The sequence below is a fragment of the Crocodylus siamensis genome, chromosome 13 (assembly GCF_052110815.1).
Source record: "Crocodylus siamensis isolate JL-2025a chromosome 13, ASM5211081v1, whole genome shotgun sequence".
Lineage (NCBI taxonomy): Eukaryota > Metazoa > Chordata > Crocodylia > Crocodylidae > Crocodylus > Crocodylus siamensis.
In genome coordinates, this window is record NC_143407.1 from 15,100,083 (window position 1) to 15,110,465 (window position 10,383).

At 54.9% G+C, this 10,383-nt stretch overlaps 1 protein-coding gene across 1 annotated transcript; it reads left to right on the forward strand.

Annotated features, from left to right (window-relative positions):
- The first annotated feature begins 2,106 nt into the window (after positions 1 to 2,106).
- On the forward strand, positions 2,107 to 9,340 carry VPS37D (VPS37D subunit of ESCRT-I). The gene is made up of 4 exons (XM_090026134.1): positions 2,107 to 2,413; positions 6,502 to 6,673; positions 7,429 to 7,511; positions 7,940 to 9,340. Exons 1-4 carry the CDS (start codon positions 2,300 to 2,302, stop codon positions 8,444 to 8,446), a joined length of 876 nt encoding a protein of 291 aa, XP_089882260.1. The 5' UTR covers positions 2,107 to 2,299; the 3' UTR covers positions 8,447 to 9,340.
- Positions 9,341 to 10,383: the final 1,043 nt, after the last annotated feature.

Sequence of the window (10,383 nt, forward strand, 5' to 3'; positions counted from 1 at the left end):
AGAAAGTAATTTACCTATTTGTGAAATGCCACATATCAGACAACCGGTGTTTCCAACCAAAAATCAGAAAATGTATAGCCAGCTCTAGCTTTAAGACGCACTCACATAATTATGCTGTCTTTCTTTAAGCTGGCACATGTGAACTCAAAGGAACTGTGATCCCACCACCAAAAATATCCTTTGAAAATCTGCAGCTTCATGGTGATGAGGGAGCAGCAGAATGAGACAGATAGCAGAACAGAGAGATCGTATCTTGGCATGGTACCTTCCTCCCTCGATGTTTCAAAGATATGGTATTTGTGTAGCGCAATGAGCATGGCTGTGGTGCAGGGCTGAATGCATGCTGGAGTATGTACAGAGTACTGCTTGTGCACTGAGCCCACATAGAGGACAGGCCATGGCTCAGAAGGGCTGTGTACTGCAAGAGTTGTGGGCTGAAGCCCCTTGCCAGGTTGGGCATGCAGGAACTTGGACCTCTGAAGCGCCACAACAGACCTTAAAACCTGCCTGGGCCCAGGTCACGAGATCCTTGTAGAAAAATCAGCCAGCCTGTCAGCAACTTATGGAGAATGAGACAGTAGAGATGGGAAAGATTGCTTTTGTGTATCGCTTTTTTCTTTATTCCTTTCATGCAGTAGCACACCCCCACCCCCACCATCCTCCAGGCTTGGCTTGAGCTAGAGGGACATGGCTGATGGGCTACATTCACATCCCAGGTAACCTGCCCAAATGTGGGCATGGCCTTCCCAGTAAGTTGTGCTCAGGGCCTCAGCTCTGCCTTGAGCAGTGGGCAGTTACAGGGAGCTCCCTGATCCAGGCAGTTTCAATCAGACCTGCTACCATGGCACACTTGTGGCAGTGTCACCAAGCTGGGGCCAGAGGAGGGAGCATTGTTCACATGGCAAGTGTGAATGCCTGGGAGCTGCATCAGTGACCAGAGAGCTCCTTAGGGGGAAGGACATGTTGCCATCATCCTGGCAACATGAAGGCAGGCAGCCCTGGATGCATGGGGATGACGCTGAAGGATAGGGGTGGCCAACCCACGGCCCATGGGTCACAAGGGAGCACATGGCAGATCAGGGAGAGGACAGGCAGCACCACAACAGATCGGGCAGGAGTCAGAAAGAAGAGCAGCAGAGCAGGCAGGGGGGAGAGGGTCCTAAGCAGAAAGCAGAGCAACAGATTGGACTGGGGAAGGGGATCAGAGTGGCACTTGAGGACGGTGCAGGGATCATTTGTAGTATACCTGCTACGGACAAGGTGTGCATTTTGGGATACCGGACTCCTGAGAGAGCTGTTTTCTTTGTCTCTGACTACACATTAACACCTCGGGCCGGGCTCCTCGCCCCTTGATTGCACTGCTGAGTACACGGAGCCAATGGCATCGCCCCCAGAGGCAGCCAGGGCAGGATCAGGCGCCTCTGACATCTGTTTTCATCAGAAGTGGAACAGAAGGAGGGAGGCAGATGCTGCACCTCGTGGTTTCCTATATATAACTAACCTCCTCTCACACATGCATGCACACGCGTCCCCCCAACCTGCGCATCTGTCGCCTGGGTCTCTGCAGTGCCTCGCTGCGGTGCTGCTCTCACGTCCCACCCACGCCGCAGCCCTGACGCTGCCACGGCAAGGCACCTGACAGTCCCTGCATCGAGTGTCTCCCCCACGGCCCAGGGAAAAGGCCCCAGTAGATGAGGACTGTGCGGAGAGCAGAGGTGACTTCACGCACGGCCGCGGGTGCTCGCGGGCACCCAGGGAGCAGCTCCACGGCCAGGAGGGCGGCTCGCCGAAGGCACCACCGCTCCTCGGCTGGGCCCTTCGGGGGTCTCAGCACTTCCCGGGCACCGAGCCTGCGGTAACCGCCCGGCTCTGAGCCACAGTCGGCCCTTGCTCAGGCCTGGCCCCGGGAAGAGGCCGAGTCAGGGCTGGCACAGGCAGGCCCGGGAAGCCGCTTAGGCCCTGCGCCACGCGCCACGCCAGCCCCAGCACGCGCCACCCCTGCCGGGCCCAGGCGCAGGGCGCAGAGCCGAGTGCCCCGCACAGCCCCGCCCCCTCACGCCCGCCCGGGAGGGAGGGGGCGGCAGGACCCCGCCTTCCCCACTCCGGACCAGGGCGCGCCGCGCCCGGCACCTGCCCGCCAGCAACCCCCCCGCCAGGGGGCAGCCTCGCGGGAGGGACCGGGCCCCGCCCCTGAGCTCGGCGGCGCGGCCCCTTTAAAAGCCCCGCGGCGCCCCCTGGCGGCCAGGCCCGCCTGGGCTCGGCGCGGCGCGGCGCGGCGGCCGCACGGGCGCTCGGCGGCATGTCCCGGGGCAGCGGCTCCCCGGCGCGGCTCGGCGGGCTCAGCACGGCGCGGCTAAGGGCCCTGCTGCAGGACGAGCCGCAGCTGCAGCGCATGGCGCGGCTCAGCGCGCAGGTACCGCCCCGCCGCCGGGCCCCGTGCAGCCGGGGGGGGGGTCTGGGGGTCCCGCCTGCTCCGCTCCGGGGGTTGCTGCCCGTCGCTGCCCCCCGCGGGCTCCCGTTACAGTCACGCACCAGCCGCGGGCGCGGGTGGACCCGCCGAGGAGCCGCTTCTCTGCCCTGCTCAGTTCTGGCACCAGCCTTCTAGTGAAGCCGGGGCGGGGGCCGGGGGGTGGACGTGCTTGGTTCATAACCGGTGGCAAAGTCGCGAAGTTTGCAGGGAGAGCGGTGTGGGCGCGAGGCCTTTCCCTGCGGGGCGAGGCGAGGATGCTTTGGGGCGAGAATTTCAACTTTTGAGTTTTTCTAAAATGAAAATATCAGGAAAGCAGTCAGACCCCTTCAACTGGATGTTCAGTAGATCTCAGATGACAGCCGGTTGGCTCAGCCAGATGACGATCAAAAAGATCATCAGAGTTAATTTTGGAAACCAGAAAGTTTTTCTGGCCCCCCGGCTTTATGGTACTGAACAAACATGTCGTGCTTTTGATCTTGGATGAAGCTGAGCCTGACAGGGAGGAGAACGGAGAACAATCAGAAGGCACCGAGGCTGACTGAAGGAAAAATAATTGTGTGCGTCTGGTGCGGGTAGTTCTTGGATGTAGCTGGAAATGTATTTGTTAATGTCTGCTTTGTTTCTACTTCTTCCTGACTGAAATCAGTTGTGGTTTTGATCAGAAAAAATGAAAATGTCGCCGTAATAAGATTAACAGATAATAGGCTTCTGTAAAGATTTGGATATGGAGTCTTTATTGGATATCGGGAAGATCCTCTATAGCTGGCAGGGAGGATTACCATCGAACAAAGAATCAAATGATAACAGTAGTTCAATTCTCCCTTACCTAGATGTCACAGGCGCTTTGCTAGATGACCTGCTGTACTGTCACAAGACCTGCTACACAGCAAGGAAATAGCTTTGAGTAAAAAAACTTGAGACCTGGTCTTCCTCTTCCCAGTCCAGAGGTTTTTCTTCCATGTTACCAATACCTTCCTGTCTCATTTTGACCTAAACTTCAGTCTAGGATTTATTTCTCACTAGTAGTGCCAACTTTGGCCCAGGAAGTTTTGATAACTTCTCTTCAGAAGTCAGTCTGGGGAGAATTGCTTGGAGGTCATAGATACAGGAACCGTTCCTGGAAAGATGGACTTCTTAGATGCTCAGCTGAACGCATCCAGTGCCAAGGGGGAACACGGTGATGGTTGCAGCACCAAAAGATCTCTCCTGGACAGGAAGAGGCAGCCTGCTGAGGACCTGGTTTAGCATCAGGATCAAAATCTGTCTTGTAACCTCCCAGCTAGACCAGCAGAATATCTAATGTACTAGGGGCTTGGCTGAGTGCGGGGAAACCAGCCTTGTAGAGCGGAGGGGAGGCCCCCTGCTCGGAGCCACCAATCCTTTCCACTGGCTGCCCGTGTTTTGTTTCCAAGCCCAGTCCCACCCTGCGGTATCATAGAGGCATCTGTCAAAGCACTTCCTGTGGGAGTACTATGCTTTACCTTTCTCTTCGTATTTTGATGGCATCGTGAATGCAGTAAATGAAACCAAAATAAAAATGAGCCTGGTGTAGGGGAGCTGTCTCATGAGAAATTCCTAGAGCAGGGTGCACAGAAGGCACCAGCAAGATCCCGTGCTAGCGGCTGCAGGACCTCTCTCACGTCACTGTGGGTGGCAGAGGTGTGGGTTGCTGGTCAGGGCGCTGTCATAGAAGCAGAGCGCAGGGATTTTACCCCTCAGTCCCCAGATGTCAAGCTCCAAGGGGACTGGTGTCCAGCAGCTAAGGGGTTGCATTTAGCATCCTTACAAATGGCCTTAATGCCATGTTGAGATGACAAAATCAAATGTTTGACTGTGTAACCTTCTCCAAATCCAAGTTTTTAGAAATTTGAACTTGTCCATGTTGTACTTTCCTCTTTTTCATGGTGGAAAGTAGTAATAGAGCAGCGCATCGCAGCTGGGCATGAAAGAACCCCTATGCTGCTCGATGCAGCTAGTAGGGCAGCTCCCTGGCACATCTGGAGACTGCACAATCTATTTGTAGAGCTGAAGCTTTTAGTAATAAAGGCTCCTTCCCTTATGACTGAAGAAACTTTGCAAAAGCACCTGGAGTTGCGCTGCATACTGGAGCCTGCTGTCAACCCTTGTGCCCTCTGCTGCTGCTCAGATTTGTCAGTGGTTACAGACTGCTTGGGTACACAATGACAGTTCACATCTTTGGGTTGCAGCGATCTGATAAGTGATAACCACATCTGCTTGCCCTACCGCTGTCCCTGTGTGAGAGCTGCAGAAGCAGGTGCTGGGTCAGGGCAGATGAATAGAGCCTTGGGGAAGAGTAAAGCAGAGGCCTCATCTTTCTCTCTTCTCCCCAGCGTCAAGTCTGAAGCGGGGGAAGAGACGGGACACATCTGTTTCCATCCAGTAGTGGAGGAGAAAGGCGGGTTCTTTGAATTAAACAGGCAGCATGTGGATTTATTGGAGCTGCAGGACAATACCAAAGTTTGCATCCTTAAGTCAGAACGAGGGACAGATGACACCTGCTAGAAATCCTGGCATTAGGAGCCAGGATCTGGACCTGGGTGGATGGGCAGGCTTTGAAGCTCACTAAGAGCTGAAGGCCCTTTCTGTGACGGGGTATGGGCCATAGATGTAGGCTACAAGGTCTGCAGCCCTGTGGAAGGATTAGATGAAGGTTTGAGCATCCCCCACCCCGGTCTTAAAAGTCCTTCCCAATATACGGGGAAGACCACAGGCAGCGTTCCCTCTAAGCTGGGTGGCGTACATGGCTGCGCAGGCACACTCATGCCATGCTGCCAGGCATGCCTGCGTGGCTGCACACACCACACAGCTTACAGGGAACACTGGCCACAGCTCCGGGGCTGCAACTTTGGGCAGAGACAGGGAGCAGAACGCATGGGAGGGGGCACGGGTCACAGGTTCAAAACAAAGGATCTAGAAGGGAACACCAGAAAATCTCCAGCTGTGTCCACAGTTCTGTGCAAATGTCTAGGGGGTCACAGACACCACCCTGAAGAACTGTCCTGGGGCGTGAGGAGACCGAGAGCAGAAACAGGCTCCTTGCAGAGCTTCTTCTTCCTGGTGATGTCGAAAGTAGCAGCTAGAGCAATGGGGCATGGCCTCTTGCCCCTGCACCTGGAGACCATCTCTGCCTCTGTCATGCCCACATCCAGCTAACAGTTCTAGTTCCTTAGCCAGTGGGTGGCTAGTTGATGTTTCAAGCTCTGCCCACACGTGCTAGTGCTGCTAGCCTAAATTGCGAGTGTTTATTAAAGTTCTGGCATGCCGGAAAGTGTTCCTGGATAGGAATCAGGACAGATTATGTTTAGTCTTTCTCAGCCTGTTGTGCAGCTTCTCTTCCCCAGGCCTCTTATAAAGCAGATTTGCCTTAGCTGTTGGCTCATGGCCCTGAGTGAAGCAGATGTGTATATGGTGAAAGAAGGTATCTGGTTGCATATCTTGTTGGTAAGCCAGTTGACGTGTTTTGGAAGCTGCTTCTTCCCACCCAGAGAAGGGCTGGGCAGTCTGGTTTCAAGAGGAACTTAGCATCATTTTCCATGTGTCAGATCCGATAGCAGTATGGCTCTTGGCTGCAGCTGAATTTTTCATTTGGGTGCAGCAGCTGCAGTCTCCCTCCAGATGTTCTTCATGCTGTTTCTCAGATCCTGATGTGAGACAGCAACTCTGAGAGTCTGAAAAGTCTGAGTTTCAGATGTAGGGATGAGGCCTGGACAGCTCTGGCCAAGGCCATTATTAATAGCTCCAGTGGGAAGTTGGATGAATTTAGTGAGGTTCTCCGAGAGCTATATTAGGATGGGAACATCTGTGCGCTTTTCACTCAAGGATTATTGCTGGGGGCTGTGCTGAGTGGCAGAGGAGAGACTAGCACTGTGTGCTGAGCAGAAAGCATTCATCCCAGAGGTGGGGGTAGGATTCAGCACTGGAGACAGGGTTGGCAGTGTGGGGAGCTGGAGCATTGGGCTTGCATGATGGAGTTGATTCTGCCTCTGTACTGAATCCTGATGTCCCTGCAGTTCCAGAGCTTGCAGGTGGAGAGGGAAATGTGCCTGGCTTTAAACTATACTCTGGCCAAGGAGAACCTGTCCTTGCAGCCACAGCTAGAGAATGGCAAAGCTTCACTGGCCATAAAATACCAGGAGCTGAAGGAGATAAGGGAGGCATGTCAAGAAAAGCAGCAGCAAGTGGGTGAGTAGAGCTGTCCTGTGTTCTCTGGGCTGATGTTGGTCCCCTTGGCTCTAGGGAAGGCAAGAGGGAGGTGGGTCACTGACTGGGCTTTTTGCCTTGATGGTCATTGAGGATGAAGTTTTTCATTCAATGAGTCATAACCCCAAGGAACTAGAAAGCAGCTGGGTGGTGCTGTCTAGAGCCCTTTTTGGTCTGGCTTGGTCTGACCAGGCCATCTCATGGTCCGTGCTCATGCCCTGGGATCATGGCCTACCTGTGACATGGTGTTGTGATGCTGGTGCAAATCTGTGGCTTCCAGAGGTGACTGTGCTACCCTCTGTGAGGCTCTAGGCAGTGGCACCTGTGGCATTCAGGCACCCAGGGGAGCACACAAGTGCAACTGGGAGTGGTTGTCTCTAGCTTGGGGCAGGTGCAAAGTGGGCAGACTGAGTCATTGGGGTTAGCTGGAGCAGCGAAGTGGGAGATGTGTGGGGTGGGTGCAGGGTAGCGTTGAGGGGCTGCCCTGGCTGCATGCTCTTTATGAAGAGGGCTTGGCTGTCGCACAGGGAAGGTTCTGGGTTAGGACATCAGAAGTAAGGGCCTGCTCAGTTGCTGGGTGTGGGTTGATGTGTCACAGGCAGATGCAGGAAGAATAAAGGCCTCTTGCTCCCCATTGCTGGGAGAGCAGGTGAGGGAATGGCTGGGCCACCTGCACCACGCTAGCAGCAGGTCCACTTGTATGCAGCTGGCTCTGACCCTCTTCTCTCCCTGGGCAGTGGCCTGCCTGGAGAAGTGGAACCCCCAGAGTGCTCTGACCCATCTCCAGGCTGATCTGGATGCAGCTGAGACGGAGTCAGAGGTGAGTCTGGAGAAACTGCTTTGCCACTCACTGGGTTCATCACCTTATTACTTCTCAGTTTCCCCCATGCGCCTTCTGCAAGGCTTCTCTCTCGGCAGCTGGGTGAGCACCATGGAGCTGGCCCTGAGCTATGCTAGCCTGCTGGGCTGTTGCAACCCGCTCCCTTCTTGGGAGGCAGGAAGAGAGCCAGGGATGAAGCTCTGATGCTGTTGAAAGCCATGACTAAACCTCATTGATGCAGGGGCCAGGATAACACTGCAGCAGTGGCTTGTCCCACAATTAGTGCCAGGCTTCTGGCCAGCTCCTGCTGGAGCACCTCTTGCCACTCTTTTTTCCTTGCCCACCCTGTGGTTTGGCATTATTCTTCACTTCCAGGCTCCTATGGGTACCCCTGCCCCCATGCTGCCCCCCTATTCTCTGCCTTGCAGGTGCAGATAGAGAAATTCCTGTCCCAGGAGATGCCACTGGATGTCTTCCTGGAATCCTTCCAGCAGAGCCGGATGCTGTCCCACCTCCGCCGGACGCAGGTGGAGAAGCTTCAGGAGCTCCTGAAGAAGCAGCAGCCACCCAGCCTGTGCTCTACACGTTCCAAGGGACAGGAACCCCCCTCAGCAAACCCAGCCCCCACCCATGTTGCTCTGGTGCAGAACAAAGCCACCCCCAAGATGTTCCAGCTCCGTTATAGCTTTACTCCTGCCATTCTGGTCTCCTCAGACGCTGTCAGCCCCTTCCCTATGGCTGTTGCCCCTCCCAGCCGAAACCTCCCTCCCCTAGGACCCAGTGCAGGCCAGATGCCGGTGTCTCGTGCCCACCCTCCGCGCCTGTGCTCCCCTCTGCGGCTCATTGGACACATCCCTCTGTTAAGCCCACGGCCCTTTCGGGTGGAACCATCACGCTTATCCTGCCAACAGAAGCAGGAGCCACCTCACCGGTAGCTGGGAGGAGTGATGGGATGTCCTTGTACCTGAGCCCTTGTTGCACCCACTGGCCTGTTTATGTGAACTTCCTACATCAGAAAATGAACCTAAGCTGAACACATGGCACCCCCCAGCCAGGCAGCTTGAAGGCATAATCCAATTCCTTCCCATGCCCTTGGGAAGCTGGCAGGGTGGGGGGCAATGGGATGGCTACCTGGAAGTGCTCAAGGATGCAGCAGCCAGCAGTATGGTTTGCTAACTGCCAAGAGGTCCACTGGACTCCAGAGGTGGGAGAGGGAGTCTGAGACCAGTGGTTGCACTAGGGGGTTTCCTAAGAAGCTGGGTGCTGCCATGGCAGATGTCACTCTGAGTCTGTAGCGGTGACTGAGACTCAGGCGGGGGTATTTGGTTTGGGATGTTGAAGCGGTTCTTAGGTTTGAGGGACAGTTGATGGCTTCGGCCAGTTCATGTGGGAGGGGAGGGAAGGGGAGAAAGTGGCTGTCATGCTTCAGGGACGGAATGGCTTCTTGGAGGTGATTACAGCTGAGCCACGATCCTGTGAAGTTCCAGTGACAGCAGGGGTCATGGGGGCAGAGGAAAGAGTGGATGGGAGCAGCCCACCAGGTTACAGTGGCAGTCAGTAAGATGCACTGCAGAGACTATTCCAGCTCTGGAAGAAAAAGGGCTTGCCCTGCTGTCACCCTCTTCCCCTGCTCTGCCAGTTCACAGGACATAGGCAATTCCTGTGCATTGAGTGCAAGTTGTCATGGGTGGGGGGCTACAGGGACAGGTATGAACCCCCTCATATGGTGCTGCGCTTGTTTCATGCATATGTGGGGTGTGTTGCAGGGCTACCCAAGGAAGACCAGGCATGGAAGCTGACTTCTAAATAAAGGTGTTTTCCAGACTTTCTTTTTTGCTTCTCACTTGTACTGTCCGAGGTGCTCTGCCCACCATTCTGCACCTGCCCAGTGGGGACTGGGGTTGAGCCTTGGAGCAAGTGGAAGGAAGTACTCTAAGGATGGAAGGCTGTGGGGCAATGGGCTGCCCTTCGGGTGGTAGAGCAACTGCTGTGCTGTGCCGAAGCAGTGGGGGACAGAACAAAGGAAAATGTGCTTCCCCCCACCCAGAAGTCTGCACTAAGAGCTGTACTTTGCTTCTGTGGGTTCCCCAACCCTGTTCAGTCTGGAGCATATTGTACCCCATTCAGGTCAGCCAGTCAAGACCTTGATTAGTTTTGTGCATGGGGAAGGCTAAGCTCCTGGGAGTGGAGAGGTCAGTGGGTGGCCTGGTCTGTTAAAAGGATCTTGGGTTTCCCCTATCTGAGAACTCTGCTAGCATCTCTGCCTCTCTCTCATGCTTCATTCAGTGAGTGATAACAGTAGTCTCAGACCATCATCAAGGCCACTCCCACCCAGAAGTCTCTGCTCTGTTGTGCAGTACTCAGCTCAGGACCTGCTACAGCCTGGGTGAGCCCCTTCCCTGTCCACCCATGAACACATCTTTGATGGTTCTAACCTCAATGAGTTTTTAAGTCCAGTGTCCTGGCCAGATAGCAAGCCAGGTGAGTCCATCCCACCTCCTTACACTGTCCCTTCCACTAGAAATGGCAGTATTATGCCTCTTGCTGATTTCCCTGCTGGTGGATGAGAAGTCTGCTCCATTGAGCCCAGGCTTTGGATCCCAAGGGCTTTTGAGCCAGCTTGGTCTAAACAGTGTGCAGACACTGCCTCTAGTCCAGACCTCTTGGGCATGTTTCCATCTGTATCTCACCATCCTTGGCATGTGGGATCCCCACAGTACAGCTGTCAATGGCCCTGCAGCCAGTACTGAACTTCTCAGGGCTTCCTCAGAGCCCACACCCAGGACCACCCTGATTACAGTGCAGCTCTTTGGAGACATGTGACCAATAGAACCCCAGCTTTGCAAGTACAGGTAGTCCTCGACTTACAATG

Coding starts and splice junctions, on each gene's coding strand:
- VPS37D (XM_090026134.1), top strand. CDS start 2,300: ATGTCCCGGGGCAGCGGCTCCCCGGCGCGGCTCGGCGGGCTCAGCACG. Junction 2,414..6,501: donor TGGCGCGGCTCAGCGCGCAG/GTACCGCCCCGC, acceptor ATGTCCCTGCAG/TTCCAGAGCTTGCAGGTGGA. Junction 7,512..7,939: donor CAGCTGAGACGGAGTCAGAG/GTGAGTCTGGAG, acceptor TCTGCCTTGCAG/GTGCAGATAGAGAAATTCCT.